Source organism: Oncorhynchus keta, chromosome 7 (assembly GCF_023373465.1).
Source record: "Oncorhynchus keta strain PuntledgeMale-10-30-2019 chromosome 7, Oket_V2, whole genome shotgun sequence".
Lineage (NCBI taxonomy): Eukaryota > Metazoa > Chordata > Actinopteri > Salmoniformes > Salmonidae > Oncorhynchus > Oncorhynchus keta.
In genome coordinates, this window is record NC_068427.1 from 26,239,945 (window position 1) to 26,254,308 (window position 14,364).

At 41.5% G+C, this 14,364-nt stretch overlaps 1 protein-coding gene across 1 annotated transcript; it reads left to right on the top strand.

The window, feature by feature from the left end:
- The first annotated feature begins 43 nt into the window (after positions 1-43).
- fancb (FA complementation group B) lies at positions 44-10,089 on the top strand. The gene is made up of 9 exons (XM_035773778.2): positions 44-309; positions 547-1,537; positions 1,612-1,767; positions 1,920-2,012; positions 2,197-2,325; positions 2,483-2,646; positions 5,358-5,770; positions 5,986-6,226; positions 6,457-10,089. Exons 2-9 carry the CDS (start codon positions 611-613, stop codon positions 6,872-6,874), a joined length of 2,541 nt encoding a protein of 846 aa, XP_035629671.1. The 5' UTR covers positions 44-309; positions 547-610; the 3' UTR covers positions 6,875-10,089.
- The last annotated feature ends 4,275 nt before the right edge of the window (positions 10,090-14,364 follow it).

Here is a 14,364-nt window from a genome sequence, read left to right on the forward strand (position 1 = left end):
GTATGTTGTTGGAAACAAGACTGGCTATCCCACAATGCAAAGTTTGTTACGTAATTGAAAGCGGTAGATTTGGGTCACGTGCTTCGCGGGATGAGCTTGTAGGAATGAGAACTTTATATGAGACTTGTATAACATTATATATATATATATATATATCAACCATTTTGGTATTTGGCCATGAAACACTCCACCCATCTTCTACGCAGGCGACATGAATCAAGGGCACCTTGACTTGAGTGCTGGCGCGATGTTTTGACAGTGAATATTTGATAGCTAACTATTTGACAAACTTTTGCCCCATAACTGCAGGTAAGCATCACCGGTTCATCTTTCATAATTGTATCTCGAAATCACGTAGCTAGCTAGTTAACTACATGTTTGTTCGGTGCAATTTTGGGGTTTAGTGCAAGTAAGTTAACTAGCTAACGTTACAGTAACTGGCTACTATAACTACAGTACACCAGCTGAGCATTTCAGTCAGCTGATTAAGCTAACGTTAGCTAGACAAGCTAAACTCAACTAGAGTCATGTGCATATACTTTTCAGGTGACGAAGAGGGGACACAGAGGGCACCTGCTGAACTCATCCTACTGTGGATAAAAGTACCACAATGACACATGACGGTCCCAAACACACGAAGCTGCTCTCCTTCCATGGTGATATTCTCACATTTCAGTGCAAACTCCCCAATCCCAGAGATGGCGAAAGTCGAAGAGGATCAGAATTGGCTTTCAGCAGACTGACATTTCAGCGGGATGGCTGCACTTTCTTAAAGGGGAATGGTGGTATGGCCATCATCAACAGAAAGAGTTCATCTAATGTTGATATAGTGGCATGCACCTTTGCCCTACATGTGAAAAACAGAGTCACTTCGCCATGCATTTTACTGATACAGAGCAAGAAGGGAAATGTCTTCAAGTACAGCCTTCTCACTCTGAGTATCTCAAATAGATTAGAGCCACATATGGAGTTTAAACTGCCATACCGAATGAAAGACAATGTTACTATCTTGCAAGGCCCTACTGTATTATGGAGCCATGCTGGTATTGTCTTCTACACATCACTGCAGGCAGGTGAAGTTAGACAAATACCTATCAAGCTCTCTCTTAATTGTATTGTTGAGTTTCCTCTAAATAAAATAAAAATATTCATACTAGGTTACCAAACACAATCAAATGAATGCCTGAAAGATGAGTTGGACTCTCCAGGCGGGAGCAAAACCATGGGGTATTTTGTAGAGGACGGACAAGTATTTAATGCAGATCTAATCTTACCTCATGCCTATAGTTCCATCACACAGTGTGTATTTGTAATCTCTGCTGAAGAGGTGAACAGTGTGTTGAAATCAACTGTGGTGGCAGCGACCAGTAAAAAGCAGTTGGTTTATTTTGAGAACGGCATTCCCATTGAGGTATGTCTGCTTCCCTTTGAAGAACCTCAACACATTCAGATGGTCAACACTGGACGCAATGGATGTCTGTTTGCCATCTATTTCAACGATGGACATGTCTGTGCAGTGTGGAAAGATACTTTTCAGGTATTGTTCTGCTATTTTGGGTGAGCTATCATGCTTACTGTATAATTCTCATGGCCCTGTTCTGTCTCCCTCAGGTAGCATCATGCTGGTCAGGTGTGACCTCCCTACATGTGGATGACTTTTTGAGCTGTGGAACAGATCAGATGCTGCTGGTCTTTGGAAGCCAGAGCCCTCCTGTGGATCCAGTGGATATTTTCCTCATCACAGATCTCTGCGGGACAACCTATTCTGTGAGACACTACTATTTGTTCTTCTTTACCAGTTTTATAACACCCAACTTATACCCCTAAATGTTGTATGTAACAAGGTTAATATCTGATGTTTTGTAAGCCAAATGCCTACAGGTACCATTCTGATCTTTAAAGATTGTTGTATGTTTCAGCATGGACAGGAGAGCAGTGAAGGACAGCAGGCATCTGACACAGCTCAGGAGAACTACCTCCTAACTGTCCAAGCTCTACAGTCCAGGCTACAGGTATATTATTACATTCAGGAGAACAACATCACAGCTGTTATTCTGTAGTTGTGTATTTGGGTGCTAATGAGAACAATGCATAAATTATTTAACAGTTGTCATGTTTGGAGTGTATTGTCCAGATGCAACATTATTCCAGTTTATCCTAGATGTTGCTATTTTCCACTATGTTGTGTTTCTTTAGAGTGGCCTGACCTTGCTCCAGGATCTTCAGAGCGATGTGAGGGTGAAGGAGAGGGTTCTATGCCAGTCAGTCCAAGCCCTCACAGACCTGGTCTCAGGAAGAGAACACATTCTCACCCAGACAGAGCAGGTGATTGTCATTAGCCTAGTCACGCTTATTTTTCTTACATTATCATGATCTTTCTCACATTATCATGATCTTTCTTACATGACAATTCAATATATGCCAGATGTATGTAACTGTTATCATATTGGTGTTGATGGTAGTCTTTGATCCTCTCTAACAGGAAGACCTTGTTTCTCTATGGGAAGATGAGCCAGAGGACGAGGCCATTCATGAGAAGAGGCAGGTTATGCCGGTGATGCCACCACCTCTAGTGGACAATCTTTGGCACCGTGTCATTGAAGACCGCTTGATTGTGGGTGTGATACTATCCACAGAGAGTGCCATGTAAATATACTTCTCTCTCTATATCAGTTGATATTTTCACTGTCATGTGAGCTCGTTTGAGAGCCCTATGAACATTGCATCTTAATTTCCTCAGCGACGTATCATTGAACATCAATTGTTATTAGTGAATTTTGCAGCTTCTAATTTTATTGATATCTTAATTTTATGGAGCTGAGGGCATGGTAATGATAGAGGCAGTGTTAAAGTAATGATAGTATGTGATAATGGTCTTAGTCAAGCACGGTTCCTGCCTGGTGAAAGCCACTGACCAGATGTTAGATCCCACAGTGGCTGACCAGATTTCTTTACCTACCAATGAACAATTCCCCCAACCAAAAGACAAGAGATAAAAAAATATTTAAAAACTGCCAGAATATTGATCTTTAAATCCACTCACTTAAATCACAGCCGAAAGACTATGTTTCCCCTCCGGACATTTGTCTCACTAGCTAGGTTTCAATCCAATTGGTGACAAATATAGTAAAATCTGCATATGCGTAAAACAATATGCACATTTTCACATTTAAGATGTGGTGTCATCCAATTGACTTTTTGCGGACAAAAGGCAGTGATGACTTAATACACATAAATTACTTTTGCGGTTAAATTCCCATGTACCGAGAGAGGGGGGAAAAGGGGTCTCCATCGCATTTTCAATTCTACTGATGGTTTTGTCACAAAAAAAATTGCCTTTTTAAATAGCGAATGTTCCCACTCTGGCCTTGGCACGTGCGCTCTAGCAACAGCTTGCACATGTAGTGAAGGTATAGCCTACATCAGTTGTTCCAAACCTGTGTCCGTTACTGTACCACCAACTGAATTTTGCTCTGCTAGGGGTTATCCCCTCATGCATTTTACCAGTAGTCCTATGATCTCAAATCTTCTCAAGTACCCCTTGGTTGGGAATCTCTGGCCTATATGATAAGATGATTATTATGTCAAACGACAGCCAAGCGTAGATCATAATGTCACCAGAATATTGGAAAAGAGCATCAAGCTCATCGCTGTGTACTTTCACCACCCTGTGAACTTCATAATTTATTTCATCTGTAGCTTAATAAACTGCATGCTTTCCCGAGTTGTAGTGAGAGGATCACACAAAATATCACGTGACTCCAATTTTACTTCGATATGATGGTTATTGTATCAATATGTGTGCATAAAGGCGTTTCCACCACCATTTCTTGCAAAATTAATTGTACCGACACAAAAAGATTCCATCTTGTCTAGCGTATTTTGGTTTGTCAACACTCGCATAAAAAGTGAAATGGAAACCTAGTTAATATCACAGAACTTATACAACTTAGATCATGATTGCATTTATAAGGACATATAGCAAACAAACGTAACATCAAATGCTGTTTATGCCTGTGAAGTGCACTCAAAGCAAGACTGAAGGGACATCAATAATGTCTTCCCTTCCACCCTGTTGCCTTGCCTCAGCCTCCTGTAGAAGAGCTACTTTTAGGAGCCCGTCTTACTCTCTCGGGCGATAACTCTCCAGACTTTGAGAAATTACTCTACAGCAGCCACATGCCTATCTGGTCACCATGGCAACATACTCTCCAACAGCCCTCAGAGCGGTTTCTGTGGGAGCGCAGAGCAATCAAGAGTCCAAGTTGCGCCACCTGTTCTGTTTTAACTTGGGCGCATGTCTTGAGGATGGAGAATATCATCCTTATGGTGGAATTGCTTGGGGGCCCTCAGTGCTGCTGCTGTGGGTTAACATGGCACTGGTACAGCTCAAGTAGTACATAGGCTCTCCAGACAGTTTGAGATCACTCATCTGTTTGTTCTTTCATGCGTTCTTTTGGTCTTTCATTTATTCGCTCACTCACTTCATAAATGCTAAATGTATTTGATTCCCTGTTCAGCAGCCTACTGTGTCCAAGGGATTGTTACTGATGTGTTATACACTGAAAAAAAGTATAAACACAACATGTAAAGTGTTGGTCCCTTTTTTCATGAGCTGAAATTAAAGATTTCAGAAATGTTCCATACACACGAGAAGCTTATTTCTCAAAAATATTGTGCACAATCTTGTTTACATCCCTGTTAGTGTTTCTCCTTTGCCAAGATAATCCATCCACCTGACAAGCGTGGCATATGAAGAAGCTAATTAAACAACATTTGCATTACACAGGTGTACCTTGTGCTGGGGGCAGTAAAAGGACACTGATGTGCAGTTTTGTCACACAACGCTACAGATATTTTGAGGGAGCGTGCAATTCGCATGCTGATTGCAGAAATGTCCATCAGAACTGTTGCCAGAGAATAATGTTCACTCTACCGCCTCAACATCATTTTAGAGAACTTAGCAGTACTTCCAACCAGCCTCATAACTGCAGACCATGTGTATGGTGTCATGTGGGCGAGCAGTTTGCTGATGTCAATGTTGTGAAGAGTGCCCCATGGTGGGGTCATGGTATGGGCAGGCATAAGCTACGAACACAATTGCATTTTATCAATGGCATTTTTAATGCACAGAAATACCAATGACGTGCTCCTCAGGCTCATTGTGAGGCCTGTTTATTTTAAGGTATATGTGACCAACAGATGCATATCTGTATTCCCAGTCATTTGAAATCCATAGATTATGGACCTAATGAATTTATTTAAAATGACTGATTTCCTCATATGAACTGTAACTTCATAAAATGTTTGATATTGTTGCGTTTTACATTTTTGTTCAGTATATATTTTTGTTCCAGCTCAGTGGAGAATGTTACTTTATCCATCCTGAGAGAGAGAGGCCAGAGCCAGACGCCTGCGGTCATCCAGACCCACAGCCAAGCGTCCTGGTTCCCCACACCCAGCCCCTCCACACCCAGCCCCCCGTCTCCCTACTCTCACCCAGAGCCAGCGGCTAAGAGGAGCAGGCGGACCGTTGCCAGCGGAGCCCGTGCCACACACCGACTGGCAGTGACCGCGATGACTGACCTGACCCCTCTGCTGACCTCTGGCAGTGTCAAATGCCCCATTATGCTCCATTATGTCCACAGACAGGGACCTTCGGCCTCTGTAACCGCTCCAGGACCAACAGTGGTCCAGTGTGGTCAAATCCAAATTGATATTCAGGTCAAACACCACCGCCAGCTGATGACCAACAGTCAACTCACAACAGGTAAAACTGTGACACTTTATATCAGTGGATGGTCAATAAGTAAGAGCTCTGTAACTCCCTTTATGATAATTTATAGTCGTTTGTTTGTGGACATCTTCACGTCTTTTCTTAACAGTATTATAGTGTTGCTTACTCATTGAATAAACAGTTAATACAGTATGTATGTAGTGTGTTCACTATTCTATTGCATTCTATTTTCTTTCCTGTCTCTCTAGATGAGGCTAGAGAAGACCTGCTTAGCCTATTGGCTGTGCTGGATGCCTGGACCTTCCTGATCCACTCTCCTGACCACACCCTGTGTGATGTGGCTGGCTGGATCCAGACAAGCATTCCCTGTGAGAGGCTAGAGATCAGTCCACACTACCTACTGGCCAATCCTGCTGGGCCATCTGCTGTCATGCTGTTTCACTGGCAGCACAAAACACCTTTCCAGGGAGAATTATCCGTCCACTGCAGGTAGCTAATCTTTGCTTACAATGCCGTTTGATATGTTCAACGAATTAGGAAATTATCCACGAGTGATTAAATTTCTTAGTGGTGGGCCATGCATGAATTTTCCTTAATCCAAATATACTGGAACATTTAATGGCGCTGTAATACTTCAATGGTATAGTGCGTTTCGATACAGATTAAACACAAATAATACATATATCTCTCATGATATTTACATAATTGTTCACCTGTAGCCAGTTCAAGGTGCTGCAGTTCCTCGACTCCCTGTTTGGTTTCCTGCCAGCATCCTGCTCCATCCTGCGCCTCAGGCAGGGGGGAGGAGACGGGACGGTACCACGACTGGCCCATTCCCTGGAGAAAGAGGTACTGTCACTCAAACAGGGCGTGTCGTCTTTGCTCCATGGCGAGGAAGAGGAGATGGAGGAGGTGAAGAAGAGCAGTGGAGTGAAGAAGATGGAGCCCCCTGATCCAGGCTCTGCTGAGGGACTCCAGAGGTGCAGGGAGGAGTGGCAGCGGGACAAGGAGAGGAGCAGGAGGCTGTTGAGCCCCCTGGTGGGTGTGGAGCGCTATCGCAGGTTGACCCAGAGCCTAACCCAGGTACAGCTGGAAGGAGATGTAGTTGCCCTCCTAGAGACACAGCCACTAATTTAGGCTTGCAATGCATTGACATGCACACTAAGTGGCCAGCCCAAATTCTTCGGTTCATGGGAAACGTAGCTCAATTGTTATCAAGGGACTTAACGGGTGCCAGGAAAACATTCCCTACACCATTATACCACCGCCACCAGCCAATACCGTTGACACCAGGCAGGTTGGGGCCATGGACTCATGCTATTTACGGCATATGCTGACTCTGCCATCAGCATGACGCAACAGGACCCGGGATTAGTCGGACCAGGCAAAGTTCTTCCACTCTTCAGTTGTCCAGTGTTTGTGATAGAGTGCCCACTGGAGCCACTTCTTCTTGTTTTTAGCTGATCGGAAAGGAACCTGGTGTGGTCGTCTGGTGCAATGGCCCATCTGTGACGAGGACCGACAAGTTGTTAATTCCGAGATGCCGTTGTTGTACTGCACCGTTATTTGCCTGTTTGTGGCCCGCTTGTCAGCTCAGACGATTCTTGTCGTTCTCATTCGACCTCTCATCAACAAGCTGTTTTTGCCCACAGGACTGCCGCTCACTGGATGTTTTTTGTTTGTCACACCATTTTCGTTTCTGAGATACTGGAACCGATGCGCCTGGCACTGACGAGCATACCACGTCTCTTAAATCACTCATTTTGCACATTCTTATGTTCAATCGAACAGTTTCTGAACGCCCCGATACCTGTCTGCCTGCTTTATATAGCAAGCCACAGCCACGTGACTCACTGTAGGAGTGAACCATTTTCGTGAATGGTGTGGTGTACCTAATAAACTGGCCACGGTAGTGCAGTAGTTATTTTTTATTTCTATGCCTTCTACAGGATTGTATGGTCACCTTTTGGTTTCTAATATTCTGTATGTTCTTGTTATCAATGAAATGTTGAGATTCAGTCCAGATGATCACGGTCTTATGCCATGTTGAACTGAGTGCTACTTTATGTGTTGTCATTGGTAATGAGAAGTTACAAACCTGAGATGCAATTCACCCTGTAGGTTATTGTAATTATTATGTTAATCTCTCATAGTGTAAACCTACCTGTACCTATAGTTCCTCAGATGTACGGTCCATTAAAAAGTGTTCATACCCCTCAACTTATTCCACATTTTTTACAGCCTGAATTCAAAATTGATTAAATATGTTTTTGTTTCATCCATCTACACTCTATAATGACAAAGTGAAAACGTTCTGAAAAATTGTTTAAAATGTATTAAATGAAATACTGAAATCTCATTTACTTAAGTAATTATATCTGTGAGTCTCTCTGCGTAAGTCTCTTAAGAGCTTTCCACACCTGGTATGTACAATATCTGCCCATTTTTGTATTTTCTAAATTCTTCAAGCTTGTTCTTCATTTAAGTCAGCATTGATGGGGTGGAGCATTGCTCTCTCTACATAAGTTTCTGTTTCGAGAAGGCGCTCAGCCTAATCGGTTATGGCGCTTCACAACAAGTAAATAGTTTCACTTCCTTTTATTAGCACCTCAAAACCAATGGTGCTTTATTTCTTCTGAAGTAGCAGAACAGCAGCATACAGTGCCTTCAGAAAATATTCACACCCCTTTGTGAAAAGATTTTGTTAGAGCCTGAATTAAAAATGGACAAAATAAATAACAAACATCTCATCCATCTAAGCACAATACCCCATAATGACAGTTTAAAAAAATGTAAATTCAAATGTTATTTACATAAGAATTCACACCCCTGAATCAATGCATGTTAGAATAACCTTTGGCAGTACTTACAGCTGTGAGTCTTTCTGGCTAGGTCTCTAAGAGATTTGCACATCTGGATTGTACAATCATTGCCCATTATTTAAAAAAATTCTTCAAGCTGTCAAATTTGTTGGTCATTGCTAGACAACAATGTTCAAGTCTTGACAGACTTTCAAGCAGATTTATGTCAAAACTGTAACTCGCCCACTCGGGATCATTTGCTCTCTTTTTGGTATGCAACTCCAGTGTAGATTTGTCCTTGTGTTTTAGGTTACTGTCCTTCTGAAAAGTGAATTCATCACCCAGTGGTACAGCACACTGAACCAGGCTTTCCTGTATAATTTTGACTGTGCATAGCTCTGTTTTCTTTTTTTGTCCTGAAACTCCCTAGTCCTTAATGATTACAAGCATATCCATAACATTATGCAGCCACCACTATGCTTGAAAATATGGAGAATGGTACTCGGTAATGTTGTATTGGATTTGCCCCAAACATAACACTGTATTCAGGACAAAAAGTGACTTGTTTTGCCACTTTTTCCCAGTATTACTTTAGTGCCTTATTGCAATATTATTCTGTACCATCTTCTTTTTCATGCTGTCAATTGGGTTAGTATTGTGGAGTAACTACAATGTTGTTGATCCATCCTCAGCCATTTAAACTCTGTTTTAAAGTTACCATTGGCCTCATGGTGAAATCTCTGAGCTGTTTCCTCCCTCTCCAGCAACTGAGTTAGGAAGGATGCCTATCTTTGTAGTGACTGGGTGTATTGATACACCATCTAACGTGTAATAAATTGTCAATGTCTGCTTTTTTTTGTTTGTGAGGCATTGGAAAACATCCGTGGTCTTAGTTTGAAATTCACTGCTCGACTGAGGGACATTACAATTATCTGTATGTGTGGGGTACAGAGATGAGGTAGTCATTCAAAAATCACGTTAAACACTTGTTACACAAAGTGAGTCCAAATAACTAATGACTTAATCAAGTTTTTATTCCTGAATTTATTTAGGTTTGCCATAAGAGGTTGAATACTTATTCTTGTTTTTTAATAATAAATAAAAAAGATCTAAACAATATTCCACTTTGACATTATGGGGTTTGTGTGTGTGGGCCAGTGACCAATATATGTTTAGTCCCTTTCAAATTCAGGCTGTAGCACAGCAAAATGTGGAAAAAGTTGAGTTGTGTGACTATGTTCTGAAGGCACTGTATGAATGTGTGTGTGAATGCATGTCTCCCTTGGACCACCTCCTGTGCTTCACGCCTCTAATCTCTGTGTAATAGCTACTCCTCTCTCCCCTCAGACCGGCAGCCTGTGAAACGCTGCTGCTGCTGTGATCTGAAGTGTGAAACACTGTGTGTTCAGAAGGAAACTTTAGGAGGTAACGGGATGGCAAACGTCTACACCTGCCTCCCTGGTTAGAAGCTGAGAAAGCTTTGTCTCTTCCCGTTATGGGGCAGTTATGTTTTCTGTAAAATGCTATAAATTAAACCCATCTTGGATATTGTCTTGTCTTGACCAAATGTAGTACAGTTACAATGTTTGCTCAAACTTTGACTAAAGGTGTCTGGTAAGATGGATGGTGCAGTTCTACCAGGTTTTTGGCCCCTTATTTTGTGAAGTTCGCCCCTGGAGGACCCTTGGATGGGGATGTGCCGTTTTGGTTCTTGTAAAGTCAGATCGCGACACAGCAGCTCCTGTCTGTGGCACACTGTCTGACCAGAGAAATTCCACTTTTCTCTCTCTTTCACCATGATGCTATCTGTGGTCCAATACCTAAGGCTGTTATTGGATCCAGGGCTCTTGGACTCACTGTCACAATACTTTTTGTCTAGAAAACATAATTGGAAAACATTGTTGTAGGCACTCTTTGTTTTCACTGTCATGGGATTCTTTGCAAAATAATCAAAATAAAAAGCCATGCAATTCAAATGATTCGGCTTTGAACCGGTTTTGTGAGAACTGTATCATCTGGTGATACCTGCCATTTGCGTTTTGCTCTGCTGTCTGTCTTTTTCACAACACTCGCACTAATTCACACCTTCGGCCTCCTTCAAACACACAGGTTTTTGGGTTTTCCTCTGGGGTTAGGTATACAGCGCCTGCACTGAGACACCTGCTCGATTTGTTATGGTATCAGCTGGGGATGGTTTTCTGCCTGGAGGCCTCTTCAAACCTCACTGCCTGGCAGGCTGAGGAGAAAGCATGGGGATTTGTTTTGTCATCCCATTATTGCAAGCTAACTTTTGTTAAGTTTGAGAAGGATGACTGCAGGGCATCTGCCCTCGATCCACATGTGTTTTCATCAGAATGAAGAATGCGGTTCCTGACAGAGGAATGTCATTGCAGACGAGGACCAGGCATGAAGCTTGCATATGCCTCTTCTCCGAAGCCAAAATATACTGAACAAAAATATAAACGTAGCATGCAACAATTTTAAAGATTTTACTGAGTTAGTTCACGGAAGGAAATCAGTCAATTTAAATCAATTAAATAGGCCCTAGTCTATGGATTTTACATGACTGGGAATACAGAAATGCATCTGTTGGATCAGAAAACCAGTCAGTATCTCCTTTGCATAGAGTTGATCAGGCTGTTGATTGTGGCCTCTGGAATGTTGTCCCACTCCTCTTCAATTGCTGGATATGAGGTGATGGCGTCAGATGAATGGCACAGCAATGGGCCTCAGGATCTCGTCACAGTGTCTCTGTGCATTCAAATTGCCATCGGTAAAATGTCATTGTGTTTGTCTATAGCTCATACCTGCCCATACCATAACCCCACCGCCACCGTAGGGCACTGTTCACAACGTTGACATCAGCAAACTGCTCGCCCATACGACGCCGTACCGTCTGCGGTTGTGAGGCTGGTTGGACGTACTGCCAAATTCATTGGTAACAGCTCTGGTGGACATTCATGCAGTCAGCATGCCAATTGTACGCTCCGTCAAAACGTGAGAGATCTGGCATTGTGTTGTGACAAAACTGCACATTTTAGAGTGGCCTTTTATTGTCCCCAGCACAAGGTGCAATGTAATGATCATGCTGTTTAAGGCTTCTTGATATGCCACATCTGGATTATCTTGGCAAAAATTAAATGCTCATTAACAGGGATGGAAACATTTGTGCACACAATCTGAGAAAAGGAAAGTTTCTAGGATCTTTTATTTCAGCTCATGAAACATGGGACTAACACATGTTGCGTTTAATATTTTTGGTCAGTGTAGTTTGAAGGTAATTATAGGGCAATTCTGCCACTTTTCAAACTCATCTCCAGCACCATACCAAAGTCTACATATGTGAAAATGGCATGTTTTTATGATCTGTGGTTAAAAAAGATAAGCAGAAAAACTGCTTTTCAAAATCTGCAATGAGTCCAGAGGGAGGGTATCTTCTTTCTCCACACGTCACTCTGAATCTCGTAGTGTTTGAAAATCACTGTTTTTAAAATGTCATTGGGTAGAACTTTTTTACTTTTTTTTCTACAAAATGTAGATATGTGCTGTTTTCACATATGTAGACACTGGTATTGTTCTGGATATGAAAATTTGTTTGAAAACTGGTGGAATTGGCCTTAAAGACATGAAGGCAATTTTCCAGTCATTACAGATTTAAATCCGTTGACAAGACAACATGTAGCCTAGTTTCCATCTTGTACAGTTTTTTGGAATTCTTATGTTGCTGAACATGAATCATAATTTAATAATCTATTAAGGGACAAACAAGCCCCAGATACTTGATTGACTGTTTCCAGAGGCATCGTTCTGGTAATGTTAACACCAACAATGATGAGTGTTGTTGGTGGAGAGAAGTCATTGTTATGTTGATTCTGAGTGACAGGTCAACCTTGATCGCTCTGCTCCTGGCTTGGTTACTATATCTATTGACTAAGGTTCCTCTCGCTGCAGGACTATGTCGCAGGTTGACGTTTATTGGGATGAATCTTGTCCTAGAGGCAGAGCTGAGGGATTTACACTAGATGGGCCAGTTGCGAAGTCAAAATTGGCTAAATAAGTACAAAAAATTGCGTTTTGGTCTTTAAAGGATACTTCGGGATTTTGGCAATAGGCACTTTATCTAATTCCCCAGTGTTAGATGAACTTCTGGATACCATTTTAATGACTTTGTCCAGTATGAAGGAAGTTAGAAGTAGTTTCACAAACCAATGCTAACTAGCTTTAGCACAATGACTGGAAGTTTAAGGGCCTCATTGCCAAAATCACAAAGTATCCCTTTAATTTATGGTTAAGCATACGGTCAGCAGTGTGGTTAGGGTTAGGTTTCAAATCAGATTGTATGACTGTTTTTGTGCCAGCTAGTGACTACCCTCCAGTACATGAGTCATCCCAATAAATGCCCGTGACTCTGTCAAATCTATGTGGAAATACATAGGCTTATTGATTACAATAGAGAAGTAGGCACAACTATACCAAGTGTCTCTACATTGAAGATGTATTTCGACTTCGCCTTGACTAGTAGTCGTAGAAGTACTCTCTCACCCTGTGTTTATTGACTACAATTCCAAGTGGCACACTTGCAGTTTTCTAAATACAACATTTCTTATGCAGATAGTCTAAAAAATAAATACTCTTAAAAGCACTTCCCAGTAATGTGTTGAATGGAACCATCACATACACTTTTAAAGTTGATCTCAGACGTAAATCCCAATTGCGTGACTTTATCAAATATCAATCATGTATTATGGTATTTGTTAAATTTAGCGACTCCCCTGCATTCTTTCCTTATCACATCCTAACACATATTATTTTTCTTCTGACTGATGGGACATGCCTGACTCAAAGTGTAGGGTTGCTCAGTCTAATTCCTCTAAATGTACATGTCCCATTAGGAGCATAAACAGTGTTTATCAGTTCTTGTTAGAAACCATTTCTCTGAGCAGTAAAAAGGGTGATTAAAAAGGGATATTTATATATGCACTTTGGAGTAGGGATTTAGAATGATAGAATTGTTGTGCTTTGAAAAATTCCTAAGAGCAGGGAAACCAGTCTTGGAAGGCCTGGAGGGGAATTAAAGCATGTACAGACAGTTCAGTCTCATTGATTATAGACTAGCTATATTGAGCCATGACAAAGGAACTGAGATCAATACTCTGTAATATCAGCAGCGTCCCCATCTACAGTAGTAGCACTGGGTTTTAACTCTGTGTCGAACCTCTAAAGGTGGGAATTGAATTGACATTAAGTGGTTTTGTTAATTAGTTTGTATAGACTTGGGGGGGCTGTTTTGCTGTTCCAGACAGGATAATGGGTTAACATTGGTTTAAGTTGGATGACAATGATAATAGCTTTGTTGTGGTCATCTATAAGGCTGGTTTAATCACTGGAATAACATAAAACAGTTTTCATTTGTCAAAATATTCTTCTCCCAGCCTTTTAAAGAGGAGAAAGACTAAATATATATTCTGTGACAAAATGATCCACCAGTTTTCAAACTCAATCAATCCCCACTTTCCCCACACACTGGCCTTTCCATTTCTGTGCAGTTGCTATGGAAACCCTGTAATTTATTTTTTTTCTCCCTCCCAGACCGTCTAGAAGCCTAATGAACGATTGGAAGTCGTATTTTCTCTCTGAGACAATTAAGATGCTATCTATTTTTACTCTTTATTCTGAAAATAATTGTATTTTTTTCTAAGCTGTCACTGACTGGCTATTTCAATAAGACTGCATCCTTGCCTTTTAGACCAATAATGACAAAGTGTCACCTACAGTAAATGGGAGGTATTATTTGTAGACTATTAACATTATGAATTGGTTTGGAAT